This window comes from Ranitomeya imitator, chromosome 1 (assembly GCF_032444005.1).
Source record: "Ranitomeya imitator isolate aRanImi1 chromosome 1, aRanImi1.pri, whole genome shotgun sequence".
In the NCBI taxonomy this organism is placed as follows: domain Eukaryota; kingdom Metazoa; phylum Chordata; class Amphibia; order Anura; family Dendrobatidae; genus Ranitomeya; species Ranitomeya imitator.
This window is the reverse complement of record NC_091282.1, coordinates 658274297-658293614: the sequence shown is the minus strand read 5'-3', so window position 1 is coordinate 658293614 and position 19318 is coordinate 658274297. Positions and strand designations below refer to the sequence as shown.

At 41.2% G+C, this 19318-nt stretch overlaps 1 protein-coding gene across 4 annotated transcripts in view; it reads left to right on the top strand.

Moving 5' to 3' along the window:
- ANKRD35 (ankyrin repeat domain 35) overlaps positions 1-17237 on the top strand; it is a 90010-nt gene extending 72773 nt beyond the window's left edge. For all 4 annotated transcript variants that reach the window (XM_069728793.1, XM_069728791.1, XM_069728790.1 and 1 more), the window contains exons 2-13: positions 6570-6700; positions 7309-7397; positions 7506-7570; positions 7690-7747; positions 8954-9027; positions 9302-9408; positions 9484-9668; positions 10507-10544; positions 11977-14217; positions 14875-14964; positions 15663-15728; positions 16842-17237. In XM_069728793.1, the coding sequence (XP_069584894.1) occupies positions 6570-6700; positions 7309-7397; positions 7506-7570; positions 7690-7747; positions 8954-9027; positions 9302-9408; positions 9484-9668; positions 10507-10544; positions 11977-14217; positions 14875-14964; positions 15663-15728; positions 16842-16913 (3216 nt within the window). In that variant the 3' untranslated portion in view covers positions 16914-17237. The remainder of the gene's footprint in view (positions 1-6569; positions 6701-7308; positions 7398-7505; positions 7571-7689; positions 7748-8953; positions 9028-9301; positions 9409-9483; positions 9669-10506; positions 10545-11976; positions 14218-14874; positions 14965-15662; positions 15729-16841) is intronic.
- Positions 17238-19318: the final 2081 nt, after the last annotated feature.

Sequence of the window (19318 nt, the reverse complement as noted above, 5' to 3'; positions counted from 1 at the left end):
AGAATTACACCCAGTATACAGGACAGGAGAAGTGGTACTGTGCAGTGTATATATACAGAATAATACAGATACTGAGAATTACACCCAGTATACAGGTCAGGAGAAGTGGTACTGTGCAGTGTGTATATACAGAATAATACAGATATTGAGAATTACACTTAGTATACAGGACAGGAGAAGTGGTACTGTGCAGTGTATATATACAGAATAATACAGATACTCAGAATTACACCCAGTATACAGGACAGGAGAAGTGGTACTGTGCAGTGTATATATAGAGAATAATACAGATACTGAGAATTACACCCAGTATACAGGACAGGAGAAGTGGTACTGTGCAGTGTATATAAACAGAATAATACAGATACTGAGAATTACACCCAGTATACAGGACAGGAGAAGTGGTACTGTGCAGTGTATATATACAGAATAATACAGATACTGAGGATTACACCCAGTATACAGGACAGGAGAAGTGGTACTGTGCAGTGTATATATACAGAATAATACAGATAGTGAGAATTACACCCAGTATACAGGACAGGAGAAGTGGTACTGTGCAGTGTATATACAGAATAATACTGATACTGAGGATTACACCCAGTATACAGGACAGGAGAAGTGGTACTGTGCAGGGTATATATACAGAATAATACAGGTACTGAGAATTACACCCAGTATACAGGACAGGAGAAGTGGTACTGTGCAGTGTATATACAGAATAATACAGATACTGAGAATTACACCCAGTATACAGGACAGGAGAAGTGGTACTGTGCAGTGTATATATACAGAATAATACAGATACTGAGAATTACACCCAGTATACAGGACAGGAGAAGTGGTACTGTGCAGGGTATATATACAGAATAATACAGACACTGAGAATTGCACCCAGTATACAGGACAGGAGAAGTGGTACTGTGTAGTGTATATATATACAGAATAATACAGATACTGAGAATTACACCCAGTATACAGGACAGGAGAAGTGGTACTGTGCAGTGTGTGTATATATACAGAATAATACAGATACTGAGAATTACACCCAGTATACAGGACAGGAGAAGTGGTACTGTGCAGTGTGTATATACAGAATAATACAGATATTGAGAATTACACTCAGTATACAGGACAGGAGAAGTGGTACTGTGCAGTGTATATATACAGATACTGAGAATTACACCCAGTATACAGGTCAGGAGAAGTGGTACTGTGCAGTGTGTATATACAGAATAATACAGATATTGAGAATTACACCCAGTATACAGGACAGGAGAAGTGGTACTGTGCAGTGTGTATATACAGAATAATACAGATATTGAGAATTACACCCAGTATACAGGACAGGAGAAGTGGTACTGTGCAGTGTATATATACAGATACTGAGAATTACACCCAGTATACAGGTCAGGAGAAGTGGTACTGTGCAGTGTGTATATACAGAATAATACAGATATTGAGAATTACACTCAGTATACAGGACAGGAGAAGTGGTACTGTGCAGTGTATATATACAGAATAATACAGATACTGAGAATTACACCCAGTATACAGGACAGGAGAAGTGGTACTGTGCAGTGTATATATACAGAATAATACAGATACTCAGAATTACACCCAGTATACAGGACAGGAGAAGTGGTACTGTGCAGTGTATATATACAGAATAATACAGATACTGAGAATTACACCCAGTATACAGGACAGGAGAAGTGGTACTGTGCAGTGTATATAAACAGAATAATACAGATACTGAGAATTACACCCAGTATACAGGACAGGAGAAGTGGTACTGTGCAGTGTATATAAACAGAATAATACAGATACTGAGAATTACACCCAGTATACAGGACAGGAGAAGTGGTACTGTGCAGTGTGTATATACAGAATACGGTAATACAGATATTGAGAATTACACTCAGTATACAGGACAGGAGAAGTGGTACTGTGCAGTGTATATATACAGATACTGAGAATTACACCCAGTATACAGGTCAGGAGAAGTGGTACTGTGCAGTGTGTATATACAGAATAATACAGATATTGAGAATTACACCCAGTATACAGGACAGGAGAAGTGGTACTGTGCAGTGTGTATATACAGAATAATACAGATATTGAGAATTACACCCAGTATACAGGACAGGAGAAGTGGTACTGTGCAGTGTATATATACAGATACTGAGAATTACACCCAGTATACAGGTCAGGAGAAGTGGTACTGTGCAGTGTGTATATACAGAATAATACAGATATTGAGAATTACACTCAGTATACAGGACAGGAGAAGTGGTACTGTGCAGTGTATATATACAGAATAATACAGATACTCAGAATTACACCCAGTATACAGGACAGTAGAAGTGGTACTGTGCAGTGTATATATACAGAATAATACAGATACTGAGAATTACACCCAGTATACAGGACAGGAGAAGTGGTACTGTGCAGTGTATATATACAGAATAATACAGATACTCAGAATTACACCCAGTATACAGGACAGGAGAAGTGGTACTGTGCAGTGTATATATACAGAATAATACAGATACTGAGAATTACACCCAGTATACAGGACAGGAGAAGTGGTACTGTGCAGTGTATATAAACAGAATAATACAGATACTGAGAATTACACCCAGTATACAGGACAGGAGAAGTGGTACTGTGCAATGTATATATACAGAATAATACAGATACTGAGGATTACACCCAGTATACAGGACAGGAGAAGTGGTACTGTGCAGTGTATATATACAGAATAATACAGATACTGAGAATTACACCCAGTATACAGGACAGGAGAAGTGGTACTGTGCAGTGTGTATATACAGAATAATACAGATATTGAGAATTACACTCAGTATACAGGACAGGAGAAGTGGTACTGTGCAGTGTATATATACAGATACTGAGAATTACACCCAGTATACAGGTCAGGAGAAGTGGTACTGTGCAGTGTGTATATACAGAATAATACAGATATTGAGAATTACACCCAGTATACAGGACAGGAGAAGTGGTACTGTGCAGTGTGTATATACAGAATAATACAGATATTGAGAATTACACCCAGTATACAGGACAGGAGAAGTGGTACTGTGCAGTGTATATATACAGATACTGAGAATTACACCCAGTATACAGGTCAGGAGAAGTGGTACTGTGCAGTGTATATATACAGAATAATACAGATATTGAGAATTACACTCAGTATACAGGACAGGAGAAGTGGTACTGTGCAGTGTATATATACAGAATAATACAGATACTCAGAATTACACCCAGTATACAGGACAGTAGAAGTGGTACTGTGCAGTGTATATATACAGAATAATACAGATACTGAGAATTACACCCAGTATACAGGACAGGAGAAGTGGTACTGTGCAGTGTATATATACAGAATAATACAGATACTCAGAATTACACCCAGTATACAGGACATGAGAAGTGGTACTGTGCAGTGTATATAAACAGAATAATAGATACTGAGAATTACACCCAGTATACAGGACAGGAGAAGTGGTACTGTGCAATGTATATATACAGAATAATACAGATACTGAGGATTACACCCAGTATACAGGACAGGAGAAGTGGTACTGTGCAGTGTATATATACAGAATAATACAGATACTGAGAATTATACCCAGTATACAGGACAGGAGAAGTGGTACTGTGCAGTGTATATAAACAGAATAATACAGATACTGAGAATTACACCCAGTATACAGGACCGGAGAAGTGGTACTGTGCAGTGTATATATATACAGAATAATACAGATACTGAGAATTATACCCAGTATACAGGACAGGAGAAGTGGTACTGTGCAGTGTATATATACAGAATAATACAGATACTGAGAATTACACCCAGTATACAGGACAGGAGAAGTGGTACTGTGCAGTGTATATAAACAGAATAATACAGATACTGAGAATTACACCCAGTATACAGGACAGGAGAAGTGGTACTGTGCAATGTATATATACAGAATAATACAGATACTGAGGATTACACCCAGTATACAGGACAGGAGAAGTGGTACTGTGCAGTGTATATATACAGAATAATACAGATACTGAGAATTACACCCAGTATACAGGACAGGAGAAGTGGTACTGTGCAGTGTATATATACAGATACTGAGAATTACACCCAGTATACAGGTCAGGAGAAGTGGTACTGTGCAGTGTGTATATACAGAATAATACAGATATTGAGAATTTCACCCAGTATACAGGACAGGAGAAGTGGTACTGTGCAGTGTGTATATACAGAATAATACAGATATTGAGAATTACACCCAGTATACAGGACAGGAGAAGTGGTACTGTGCAGTGTATATATACAGAATAATACAGATACTGAGAATTACACCCAGTATACAGGTCAGGAGAAGTGGTACTGTGCAGTGTGTATATACAGAATAATACAGATATTGAGAATTACACTTAGTATACAGGACAGGAGAAGTGGTACTGTGCAGTGTATATATACAGAATAATACAGATACTCAGAATTACACCCAGTATACAGGACAGGAGAAGTGGTACTGTGCAGTGTATATATAGAGAATAATACAGATACTGAGAATTACACCCAGTATACAGGACAGGAGAAGTGGTACTGTGCAGTGTATATAAACAGAATAATACAGATACTGAGAATTACACCCAGTATACAGGACAGGAGAAGTGGTACTGTGCAGTGTATATATACAGAATAATACAGATACTGAGGATTACACCCAGTATACAGGACAGGAGAAGTGGTACTGTGCAGTGTATATATACAGAATAATACAGATAGTGAGAATTACACCCAGTATACAGGACAGGAGAAGTGGTACTGTGCAGTGTATATACAGAATAATACAGATAGTGAGAATTACACCCAGTATACAGGACAGGAGAAGTGGTACTGTGCAGTGTATATATACAGAATAATACAGATACTGAGAATTACACCCAGTATACAGGACAGGAGAAGTGGTACTGTGCAGTGTATATACACAGAATAATACAGATAGTGAGAATTACACCCAGTATACAGGACAGGAGAAGTGGTACTGTGCAGTGTATATACAGAATAATACAGATAGTGAGAATTACACCCAGTATACAGGACAGGAGAAGTGGTACTGTGCAGTGTATATATACAGAATAATACAGATAGTGAGAATTACACCCAGTATACAGGACAGGAGAAGTGGTACTGTGCAATGTATATATACAGAATAATACAGATACTGAGAATTACACCCAGTATACAGGACAGGAGAAGTGGTACTGTGCAGTGTATATATACAGAATAATACAGATACTGAGAATTACACCCAGTATACAGGACCGGAGAAGTGGTACTGTGCAGTGTATATATACAGAATAATACAGATAGTGAGAATTACACCCAGTATACAGGACAGGAGAAGTGGTACTGTGCAGTGTATATACAGAATAATACAGATAGTGAGAATTACACCCAGTATACAGGACAGGAGAAGTGGTACTGTGCAGTGTGTATATACAGAATAATACAGATACTGAGAATTACACCCAGTATACAGGACAGGAGAAGTGGTACTGTGCAGTGTATATACAGAATAATACAGATACTGAGAATTACACCCAGTATACAGGACAGGAGAAGTGGTACTGTGCAGTGTGTATATACAGAATAATACAGATACTGAGAATTACACCCAGTATACAGGACAGGAGAAGTGGTACTGTGCAGTGTGTATATACAGAATAATACAGATACTGAGAATTACACCCAGTATACAGGACAGGAGAAGTGGTACTGTGCAGTGTGTATATACAGAATAATACATATACTGAGAATTACACCCAGTATACAGGACAGGAGAAGTGGTACTGTGCAGTGTGTATATACAGAATAATACAGATACTGAGAATTACACCCAGTATACAGGACAGGAGAAGTGGTACTGTGCAATGTATATATACAGATACTGATAATTACACCTGGTAGACAGGACTAGTAGCACTGTTCAGTTATCACATAGGTATTGATACTTCTATTAATATATGGGAATATTATATTTTTTGCTGTACTTTCTATTCTAGGCTCATTTGTTATTTTCTGAGGAAATTGCTGTATCCTGTCTGAGAACAATAGGATCTTTATTAAATGTAAAATAAGTGATAATATGGGAGTTCCTGGTCTATATGTGCTCATTTTAAATATGCAGCAATCACTGGGGATTTGCAGTCTGAACCTTGATCATTCGCAGTGTCATTATTTTCAGCAGTACCTCTTCTGGCAGTTCAGGATATACTGCCCTTTTGGGCTTCAGTCCTCCGTCATGTGTGTGTGTATATATACATATAAGGTTTTGCTGTACATTAAATTCTGGATTTTGTGTTTAATTTCCACAACTGTGTGAATAATCCGGCTTGCTGTCAGGGAATATGGACTAAGCAGTAATAACCTGCAGGGAGGCTTGGTGGGTCGTGTTCCTCATGGCTTCCCATCAGCACATGGTGTACTTTTTCTGATTTCTGTTCTTCTGTGACCAGTCCACTCTCTTCGACAGGTGGATAAGTGGAACCGACATGACCAGAAGGTTTTAGAAGCGGTGGAAAAGGGAGATGCCAAGAAAGTGTCCTCCATCTTGTCCAAGAAACAGATTAGTGCCACCAAAACCGGGCCGAACGGACAGTCAGCGTAAGATCCTCTGTATCAGACATGATAAGATTAGATACACGGCTCAGCAGACAGTATCACACGTGATGGGACTAGATATGAACTGATTGGCTGCTGCTTTTATTCCAGAGATTGAACATGTGATCCGGTTGCACATGACAGAGGGGCATTAGCGGCAGTTTGCTTCAAATTAAGCATGACAAGAATCCCTCGAAATGTTCAATTAAGAGTGATATTTCTTTAAGTTTCCACCTTCTTATAAATAGGAGGTAATAATAACTTTTTTTTATTAATGCAGAACACAGATGTGAACACCAGCCATATCCCAGCTTGAGAAGCGAGCAAAACAGCCAATCAGATTGTCCCTTTCAGTTTCTGATTTCAGTGGAATGACGAGAGCTGGAATGTGATTGGCTGCCGTTCTGTTTTGTGATTTTATAGCATAGGCTGTATAGTATATAACCAGCTTCTGCACAAGTCATTAATATGATCATTACAATCCTCTAAGAAGGAATATTCTGTCAGACACACCTAGATGTGAGTGTCCCACACAAGACACACGCTACTTGTAATCCGTGCAATGTGAGGATTAGTAATATCTGTCACCACTGACGTCCTCTTGTCTACAGGTTCCATCTTGCTGCCTCCAGGGGACTCGTAGACTGCGTCAGTGTCATCTTATCCCATAAGGTTGAGATCAACGCCAAGACCGACGATGGTAAACTCCATGTGTTACACTGATTATTGTCCCCTCATCTCCCTTTGTGTCACAGTCATTACAGCCACCTCGTCTCTGATGTGTAACGGTCTGTATCTCCTCCGGCAGGTTGTACCGCTCTCCACCTGGCAGCAAGTAACTGTCACCCCGAGTGTGTGAAGCTTCTGCTGCAGGTAGGTGTCGGGTGCTTCACATTTGTGGATGCCCCAAATAAATCTCAGTTATTCTTTACTTCTTTTTTTTTTACCTAAAAGTGTCTGATTCTTTTCTCTACTGACATTTGTTCCTTTAGCGCGGAGCCCATGAAGACTCCATAGATTTCCACAGTCGAACACCATTACACTGTGCTGGTGAGTCCGTCCATCCATCCATCCATCCCTTATTCCTTCCCTTATTCCTTCCTTCCCTTATTCCTTCCTTCCTTCCCTTATTCCTTCCTTCCTTCCCTTATTCCTTCCTTCCCTTATTCCTTCCTTCCTTCCCTTATTCCTTCCTTCCTTCCCTTATTCCTTCCCTTATTCCTTCTCTTATTCCTTCTCTTATTCCTTCTCTTATTCCTTCCCTTATTCCTTCCCTTATTCCTTCCTTCCTTCCCTTATTCCTTCCTTCCCTTATTCCTTCCTTCCTTCCCATATTCCTTCCCTTATTCCTTCTCTTATTCCTTCCCTTATTCCTTCTCTTATTCCTTCCCTTATTCCTTCCCTTATTCCTTCCCTTATTCCTTCCCTTATTCCTTCCCTTATTCCTTCCCTTATTCCTTCCTTCCTTCCCTTATTCCTTTTCTTATTCCTTCTCTTATTCCTTCCCTTATTCCTTCCCTTATTCCTTCCTTCCTTCCCTTATTCCTTCCTTCCCTTATTCCTTCCTTCCTTCCCTTATTCCTTCCTTCCTTCCCTTATTCCTTCCTTCCTTCCCTTATTCCTTCCCATATTCCTTCCCTTATTCCTTCTCTTATTCCTTCCCTTATTCCTTCCCTTATTCCTTCCCTTATTCCTTCTCTTATTCCTTCTCTTATTCCTTCTCTTATTCCTTCCCTTATTCCTTCCCTTATTCCTTCCCTTATTCCTTCCCTTATTCCTTCCTTCCTTCCCTTATTCCTTCCCTTATTCCTTCCTTCCCTTATTCCTTCCTTCCTTCCCTTATTCCTTCCTTCCTTCCTTCCCTTATTCCTTCCCATATTCCTTCCCTTATTCCTTCTCTTATTCCTTCTCTTATTCCTTCTCTTATTCCTTCCCTTATTCCTTCTCTTATTCCTTCTCTTATTCCTTCTCTTATTCCTTCTCTTATTCCTTCCCTTATTCCTTCCCTTATTCCTTCCCTTATTCCTTCCTTCCTTCCCTTATTCCTTCCCTTATTCCTTCCCTTATTCCTTCCCTTATTCCTTCCCTTATTCCTTCGCTTATTCCTTCCCTTATTCCTTCCCTTATTCCTTCCCTTATTCCTTCCCTTATTCCTTCCCTTATTCCTTCTCTTATTCCTTCCCTTATTCTTTCCCTTATTCCTTCCCTTATTCTCTATATTGATTCGGCTGTGGGTCTCTCCGTCTTGTCTCGCAGCCACCTCAGGGTGCGTTTCCAGCGTGCTCCTCTTCTGTGATGCCGAAGACACAGTTCTGGATGCTGCAGATGATGTGAGTCCATTTCTCGGCCTGTCTTATGTTTCTTCCTTGTGCAGCCTGTCTCTCTGGTGTCAGACCAACAGGAAATTCCAGGCGGCTCCTTATCGGTGTCTGCAGCTGGTCCCACACTCACAGGGCTGATGTTTGTGGGGTTGTGTGGTTTATCCATATAGTATGTAGAGGAAGGGTCAATCCTAGAACGTGGGGGGAATTTTTTGTGTCAGAAATGATACAGGACTGAAGTTTTTTTTTTTTTTTAAACCACTTTGCTTTTTCCTGTCATTAGGATGGAAGGACGCCGCTTATGATTGCCGCCCAACGCAACCACCCAACGGTGTGCTCTCTGCTGCTGGATCGAGGAGCTCGGGTAGACCTGTGTGACCGGGACAGGAAGTGAGTGTCTCCACTGAGTGATTAGAAGAGCCTCCAACTTCTGGGATGGCGCTCATTCTTTGTTTCAATCTCCAGGACAGCACTGCTTCTGGCCTGTGAGAAGGGCAACATCCAGGCTGCCGAAACTCTGATCACCAGAGGAGCGGACCCGACACTGCACGATAGCAAAGGCTGCGATGCCCTGCATTACACCAGCCTGTTCAGGGACGAGGCGCTAAGAAAACTGGTCCAAACTGCACTGGACCGGAGGAAAAATAATGGTGATAATTTACAGAACAAATACACTATCCTAATCAATGCCCTTTACTATTCAAGGCAGGAAGGGTGTGAACATCGATGTGGATGGTCTCCTATTGTAAAAAAAAAAAAAAAAAGACTTATCTGGAAGAGTGTTCACATGAGGGAATTTTCACGTAGGGTTAATATTAAATCAGTCAGACTTACAAGGTAAAATAAATAACTAATATAAAGCTCTGGCAAAAATTAAGAGGCCACCACATCAAAACCCTGTCATGGGCAGCCCAATCTCCAGACCTGAACCCCATTGGAAACCTCTGGAATGTAATCAGGAGGATGACGGATAGTCACAAGCCATCAAACAAAGAAGAACTGCTTACATATTTGTGCCAGGAGCAGTGTAAAAGACTGGTGGAAAGCATGCCAAGACGCATGAAAGCTGTGATTAATAATCATGGTTATTCCACAAAATATTGATTTCTGAACTCTTCCTGAGTTAAAACATTAGTATTGTTGTTTCTAAATGATTATGAACTTGTCTTCTTTGCATTATTTGAGGTCTGAAAGCCTTTTTTTATTTTTTTTGTAATTTTGAGCATTTTTCTTTGTCAGAAAATAAATACAAAATTTAGTGCTTGGAAATTCGAAGACATATTGTCAGAAGTTTATAGAATAGAAGAACAATTTACATTTTACTCAAAAATATACCTATAAAGAGAAAAATCAGACAAACTGAACATTTTGCAGTGGTCTCTTAATTTTTGCCCTGCTCTATATTAATAACATCTCATATTATGTATCACACTGGTACATAAAGAAAAAGACAAACATCCTAATATATTTGTTCCATTTTCTTGGCAGAGCTGCATCGAAATCATGACAGCCCTGCTGGCTCCAAGGTATGTATTACCATAAAGATGGATGGAGAGGAGAGAGAAAATACTGATCTGGATGAACCACCCCTCAGCTTGCGTTACAGATAATTACACACTGACTCACCACACCCACATCAGTAGTGACAATCCCGTCATCTAATATTTAATCTTTCGTCTGCCGCCCCCTGCAAATCACAAACTCGGTTTTTTCGCGCCTCTATAAATATACTTGTGTAATAAAGAAGTCTTTTTACTCTGGTAGCTTGCAAAAATGAAAGTGCTCATTCACAAGCCGGAAAGTATGTCTGCATGAAGTAATAAAAGTAGGAATTATGTGTGCAGCTGTCATGTATCCAAGATGAACTAGTCTGATGTTTATGAGGAACTAGATGGAGGCCGATTCTAACGCATCGGGTATTCTAGAATATGCATGTCCACGTAGTATATTGCCCGGCCCACGTAGTATATTGCCCAGCCACGTAGTATACAGCACAGAGCCACGTAGTATATTTCCCAGCCACGTAGTATATTGCCCAGCGACGTAGTATATAGCGCAGCCCACACAGTATATAACAGTGGCCACGTAATATCTAGCACAGCCCAAGGAGTATATCACACAGCCCACATAGTGTATAACACTGCCTATGTAGTATACAGCACAGAGCCACGCGGTATCTAACACAGCTCACGTAGTATACAGCAGTGTGGGCACCATATCCCTGTTAAAAAAATAATTAAAATAAAAAAATAGTTATATACTCACCCGCCGGGATCGAATCCAGCGAGGCTCTGGCGCAGGCGATGAGCGCGCGGCTGCCGCCATCTTCCGTTCCCAGGTTGCATTGCGAAATTACCCAGATGACTTAGCGGTCTCGCGAGACCGCTAAGTCTTCTGGGTAATTTCGCAATGCATCGCTGGGAATGGAAGATGGCGGCAGGCGCGAGCGGCTCAGCAGACAACGGAGGGTGAGTATAGCAGGTTTTTTGTTTTTTTATTATTTTTAAAATTACATTTTTTTACTATTGATGCCGCATAGGCAGCATCAATAGTAAAAAGTTGGGGACACACAGGGTTAATAGCGGTGGTAACGGAGTGCGTTACCCGCGGCATAACGCGGTTCATTACCGCCGGCATTAACCCTGTGTGAGCGGTGACCAGAGGGGAGTATGCGGGTGCCGGGCATTGGGCACTGAATGCGGGGAGTAAGGAGCAGCCATTTTCTTCTGGATTGTGCCTGGCGCTGATTGGTCGTGGCTGTTTTGCCGCAACCAATCAGAGACTTGGATTTGCATGACAGACAGAGGCCGCGACCAATGAATATCCGTGACAGAAAGACGGAAGTGACCCTTAGACAATTATATAGTAGATAGCGTATAGGATGATAAGTGTGGGTAGGTCTGAGCACAGACAGAAAACACATACTGAAATCTAATTAACTGTGTGTTTGTATTTTAGGCTGTTGGTCAGGCCCCTAGCAGAGAGCAGGAGCTGGGCAACATGTGGAAGAAAAGATATGAGGAAGAACAAAAACGTGGCGTGTGGCTTCAAGGAGAGCTGATGATGAAAACTCAAGAACTTGAAAGGATATCTGAGGAACATAGTGTTGAATGCAGCCGAATCAGAGACCTGACTGACACACTAGATATTCTACTAGAGGGTGACAGTGAAAAATTTAAACCCAAGACAGAAGATTACCATATATCTGACACGTATGCTCTGCTGACACAACTTCTTGAGCAGGTTAAGTCCTTCAAAGATCAGCAGCTGAAAGAACGTAATCGTCAAGAAGAAACGATCGAAAACCTACATGCCAAATCTACCAAGACTGGATTAATGGAAAAACTGCACCAAGAAGAGATGCGACGTCTGCAGAGTGAAGCAGCTGCTGCCAGAGAAAAGGAAGAAGGTGCGCGCAGGAGAGTGACGGAGCTGGAGGGTCACCTGGAGAACATGAGAGAAGTGCTGTCACAGTTTGAGAAGAGGAAGCGAATACAGAGCACAGTGGTTGAAGATCTGCAGGAACAGATCTCAGAAGCCACACGTGAAAAGGAAGAGCTCCTGGTTCTTCTACAGAAACTACAGGAGCAAGAAGAAAATGTGGACAATATCTACCCAAAGAGACTTGAAAATGAACAAGCTTTACCGGATCACAATGTACTCAGTTATTTAATTAAAAAAATGAAAAGTAATTGCATTTATATAGATATAAAACAAAGCAATGGAACATCCCAAGGATGCTCCGGTTATGTGCCAAAAGATGTCCTGAAAAAAAATGTTGATGATTGGAAGTCATTGGTCACAGGGTTAGAGAACTACATGATGGCAGTAGAGAGACTGCAGCAGGACGTAGTCGCTATCAGGACTGAGAGTTTAGACCCTGTACTTATTAATGGTGCCACTGGGCAGCAAAGCAGTGAGCAGCGTCTATCGAGAAATACCAACGAACACTACAGACAAGTAGAAAATAACATAGCTTGCCTACACGCAAATGACCTGCACCAGAGTAAAAACAGCATAAACCAGCTGGAGAGTGGGTCAGCACAGGCCAACGACCTGGCAAAGAGCACAGACTCTTTAAAGCAGAAGATTACAGAATTAGAAGCACAGTTGTCATCTCTCAAGGTGACCCATGGCAATCTCCTCACCCACATGAACCACGTCGTTCAAGAAAAGCAGAATCTAGAAGAAGGGCTCCTCGCTCTGCAAGAAAGCATGCAGTCGGAATATACCATGAGACAGGAAACTGAAAAACGATGCAAAGACTACAAACACCAGATCTTGGTCCTGTCAGAAGAGCTGCTGACGGAACAAGACAAGTTGAAGAAGTTGAACACCAGATTGGAAGCTCAGCAGAATGAAATGATTGTGTTACGGGACAGTTTTCCTCCAGAGATCATTCGGGATGAAAACCGCAGATCTGTAGAAATGTTCAGTTCTGACATCTTGGAGGAGTTATATTGGAATGTTGGAACCCTCGTAAGGAAATACAACGATTCTATGCAGGAGGCGGCTGCTTTGCAGAAGGAAAACCTCAAGCTTCTGGATGATCAGGTGCAAACTATATCAATGACTGAACACAAAAACATTCTCAATGAGATAAAAAACCAGTTGCATGCTAAGATCATGGAAACGGAGGATGTAAAACAAAAGTTGTTCCAAACAACGGGCAGCGTGGTCGAACTTAAAGAACAATTGGCAGCTCAGACTTCCAACTCCATTCCAAAAGAAGAATTTGAGAACCGCTTGGTGGACCTGGAAAGGATAGTTACAGCTATGAAGGATGAGAATGAGGCTTGTAAAGTTGCTCTGGAGGGGAAATGCGAAGAAGTCATCGTCCTGAAACAACAACTGGAACAAGAGTCTGAAGAAGGACAGACTTTACGACATAAGGAAACCAGCATGGTCCAGGAGGTTGAGCACATCAGGACTGGTCTGGAGATCCAGATACAAGCTTTACAAGCTGAAGTTCAGGGTCTTTCTGAGAAATATATCCAGGTTTCAATAGAAGCTGAGGGCTGCCAAGGAGTACTTTCATCTGAGAAGGAGAAGGGAGTTCTTCTAGAGGGGAAAATTCACGAGCTTAACAAAGAAGTCAATGAACTGAGGATCAAATCCCAGAAGTATGAGGAAGAAAATGGTCACCTTAATGAAAAGTATGAACATATCTGCAAAGATACCAAGGAGAAACAGGCGAAGGTGAGCGAAACGTTCTTTCCATCACCGGGAAGAACTGGGGGCTATGTAAATAGAGTGAGGTTTTTGAGTGCTTTTTAGTTATGTTGGCAAATTGATGGACAGAAGCAGATGTGTCATCAAAAGCCTACCACTGCAAAAAATGGGATGTGAGACTTCCCTTTCTCATTAACCTCGTAAATAGTAATGAGCGTAAGTGCTCCTTACTTGAGTTTGCTTAGGGGGCTCGGGTATTCACACAATATTGCAGGTGCTCGAGTGACATGTTTGAGTCCCCACGCCCGCTGTTAGCCAGCCACATAATATGTGGGGATTGTCCGTGTATGCCAGGCAATCCCCACATGTCTGTGGCTAACAGCCACGAAACATGCTGGTGCGGGGACTTGAACATCTCACTTGAGCACTCGCTATACTCGGTGCATACCCGAGCGCTTGTTCTCATCACTACTCCTAATCCCAGCCACCTCTGAGAGTGGAGTCACACTTTATAACATAGGAAGACTATCGTGAAACACCTTTGTTCACATGACACCAAGAATAAATGGTTGTGAACCTTGATGTGAAAAAGTTGCAGACAAACTACCTTTATTTTGCAATTGTATATAATTTACTGGTGCAGCACACTTGTCTAAATGTTATTATTCTTTCTTTCTTTTTAAGATTGTGGCATCCATGAAGGAGGTGGAGTCCTTGACTAAAGAAATCGTCCTGCAACATAAGCGATGCGAAGAATTGACCAGCAAACTTGAGGTATGTGATTAAGTCGCTGACTACAGACGCATTGTCAGCTTGGGAGAGCCCTGAAGCACTTCACGATTGGTATGGTTGGAATGACATTTTTGCTTATAGCAATTATCTCTACCTTGATGTTTTCAAACAAACGTTCAGAAAAGGATTTATTATCACAGTATTTGAATTTACATCTACAGAATATGACTTGTTTTCCCATTAACATTCCTCCACCAGGGGGCAGCCTTTTATTACAGTCAGTGGTTGGCTTCTACAGTACCTTGCGAAAGTATTCGGCCCCCTGGAACTTTTCAACCTTTTCCCACATATCATGCTTCAAACATAAAGATACCAAATGTAAATTTTTGGTGAAGAATCAACAAGTGGATTTTTGAGTGACTTTTGCAAGTCACTGTATATCGGCTTCTCCTGCAGTGAAATATCAAAGTTGTAAATATTATATCATCATCAATTATATTAATATGTTTCAATACGTTTCCAACATACGAGAAATAGGAATAGGTACAACATTTTTATTTTGCTATGTCCATTTAATTGATGTTGTCTTACACTAGCAACTTCCAGCCCATGTAGCAGCAACCTTCCTAAATGTCTGACAACATAGAACAACAGCACATAGATAATGCCTAGATATGCGTTTATCCATTTACAGCTGTGACTTTGACGCTTCTTTTCCGGTTATATTCTTTATCAAACAGGATACCAATAAACGTCACCAGGAAATAATCTCCATTTACAGATCGCACCTCCTCAACGCAGCTCAGGTACAGAGCACCATGGGGGAACGGGAAAAAGAATCTGAAGCTGGTTATTCAGAGGATAGTCTTCTCCTCATCCAAGGAGTCTTACAACATTATTCACTATAGTCTTGCTAGGGTTTTTGCACACATATCCTGTAAAATGTCCATATGGACTTACAGGGACTCAAGGCTTGTAAGCACTGCCAATGCCATTCCCTAATGTTAATCATTTACCCGCATTAGTCTCTTTTTCGAGTTAGATCCTGGCACTTGTTTTCTCTGGCCTCAAATTATAAATGGCACCTTGTATCTTGGTGTTGGTGCAATGCATCGCATTGAAGGAATTTGCTTCACTACATATGCTTTACTAGAATTTATCACATTTGTATGGATAATGTGTTGAGTAATGGTCTATTTGGAGCAGCCAATAATCTAGAAGCGATCATTCTGGCTATATTCCCATCTAAACAGATCGCTTGTTTGTATGGTGCAAGGACTTCTAATGTCCTGTTACATGGGATGATCTAGTCCAGGGGTGTCAAACTGCATTCCTCGAGGGCTGCAAACAGGTCATGTTTTCAGGATTTCCTTGAACTGCACAGGTGATAATTTAATCACCTACACAAATAATGAGTTGGTGATTAAATTATCACCTGTGCAGTACAAGGAAATCCTGAAAACATGACCTGTTTGCAGCCCTCGAGGAATGCAGTTTGACACCCCTGATCTAGTCCGTTGATTGCCTGGAGATTGGTGACATGCGTGCTGATCGATTGTTCCTTTACTAGCTTGGATAGACAGGCGCATGAACAATCTGTACGCACAGAATAATTGTTCTGTGGCCACAGAATAGCATTTTTTCGGCAGCACAAATCCTGTTTACATAGGGCAGTGTGCTGTTGAGAGGGATAATTTTTAAGCAGGCTTAAAAATAATCCCACACGACAAACAAGCATTTTACTGAATTGTTGGTTGTTTGCCGCCCTATTTTGATGTGTGCCTGTCTATAAATGTAAAGGGGCATTACTAGAATACTAGATAATCAGGCATAACATGTGCCCTAGTTACCCTCTGCCTAGGAACCTTCTGTAATTGTCCAATGTAACTAGGAATCTTTCTCTTCCCTCCTCACCCCAGGGCCACATGGATGAAGACGTCCACTTCACCTTACATTGGATTCTGAAAATGCAGAACGAAATGGTTTACTAACTAAAGAGTTAAAAACAGCTGAAAATCGGTGCCAACTTTATCACATTTCTAAACGCCCTCACACACAGGTGCTTGGAAAAATTAATATATATTTTTGTACCTGCAATCAGAAGCCGCCATGTTGTGGAGAGAGGCGTGCGGTTCATCTCCTATGTGCCTTTATAAGTGTCTTCATTACATAGGATGTGAATATACGAGGTGCCAAGAGATTCCTACTTTTACGTCTGGACAGAAGAGTTCTATTTTGATGATCCAGTTTCGTCTGTTTCCTTTGTTTATATATTTAATACAGTTATAACTCGGTTCATTAAATTTTATTTTACATTTTGTGACTTGTTTCTAATACAGAGTGTGGGGTGATGACGTCACGCCACGTCATCTCACGTGATCGATCAGAACTATAATCACAATTGTTTTTAGGGTGGAGCCGACATGATGAGACTATCCTATACAGCAGTATGAGTGGGTCAGTCCTCCATTGCATCTCATGGAATTGTCCTGGAAAATCTGGAGCCGGGAGACATTTTCCTGAATGACATATATCCCAAATTATATTTTTGGGATTAAAATGGCTCAAGGTTGGGTAATCAAACTTTGGTCTCACGTGTGACAGGCGAGGAAACTAGCCACTATACTAACGAGGATGGACCTATAAAATGTGCATTAAGGGGAATCTGGCACCACTTCATCTTGCTATACAACCCCTACATCTTGTATATATGTCCTAATAATACTGGACAGTATTGCCACCTTCTATTGCGTCAGTCTCACTCACATGCACTGTCATTATTAGATCACTTATTATTTTTATTACACCGCTTAGCCAATCAGCAGAGCTAAGAGGGATCAGATGTAACTTACCTGCAATCCTAGTTCTCAAATGTCTTGTCCCAACTTGAGAATCAGGCACATAAATGCTAAGACTGAAAGCAACGGAACTGCTGGAGATAGCCAAGTACCGTGTTCAGCTATCTCCAACAATTCCAGAGACAAAAATAGAGAATCGACCATCATGCTTAAAAGCCTTTAATGACTCTTTCTAGATTGGTGGGGGTCCCTGCAAAACAACTCCTATCTGCAGTCATCTCTGACTCCTATGTTAACCCCTTTCTGCCATTGGACGTAATATTCCGTCCATGTGGGGTGGGCCTTAATTCCCAAGGACGGAATATTACGTCCAGCGCGATCGGCCGCGCTCACGGGGGGAGCGCCGCCGATCGCGGCCGGGTGTCAGCTGCTTATCGCAGCTGACATCCGGCACTATGTGCCAGGAGCGGTCACGGACCGCCCCCGGCACATTAACCCCTGGCACACCGCGATCAAAGATGATCGCGATGTGCCGGCGGTGCAGGGAAGCACCGCGCAGGGAGGGGGCTCCCTGCGGGCTTCCCTGAGACCCCCGCAGCAACGCGATGTGATCGCGTTGCTCCGGGGGTCTCCTACCTCCCTCCCTGCAGTAAGTCCCGGATCCAAAATGGCCGCGGATCCGGGTCCTGCAGGGAGGGAGGTGGCTTACCAAGTGCCTGCTCAGAGCAGGCATTTGGTAACGCTGCACTGCTCTCAGACAGATCGGTGATCTGTCAGAGTGCTGTGCAAACTGGCAGATCACCGATCTGTATTGTCCCCCCCTGGGGCAAAGTAAAAAAGTAAAAAAAAAAATTTCCAAGTGTGTAAAAAAAAAATAAAAAAAAAATCCTAAATAATGAAAAAAAAAAAAATATATTATTCCCATAAATACATTTCTTTATCTAAATAAAAAAAACAAAACAATAAAAGTACACATATTTAGTATCTCCGCGTCCGTAACGACCCGACCTATAAAACTGGCCCACTAGTTAACCCCTTCAGTAAACACCGTAAGAAAAAAAAAAAAAAAACGAGGCAAAAAACAACGCTTTATTATCATACCGCCAAACATAAAGTGGAATAACACGCGATCAAAAAGACGGATATAAATAACCATGGTACCGCTGAAAGCGTCATCTTGTCCCGCAAAAAACGAGCCACCATACAGCGACAACAGCAAAAAAATAAAAAAGTTATAGTCCTCAGAATAAAGCGATGAAAAAATAATTATTTTTTTCTATAAAATAGTTTTTATCGTATAAAAGCGCCAAAACATAAAAAAATGATATAAATGAGGTGTCGCTGTAATCGTACTGAACCGAAGATTAAAACTGCTTTATCAATTTTATCAAACGCGGAACGGTATAAACGCCTCCCCCAAAAGAAATTCATGAATAGCTGGTTTTTGGTCATTCTGCCTCACAAAAATCGGAATAAAAAGCGATCAAAAAATGTCACGTGCCCGAAAATGTTACCAATAAAAACGTCAACTCGTCTCGCAAAAAACAAGACCTCACATGACTCTGTGGACTCAAATATGGAAAAATTATAGCTCTCAA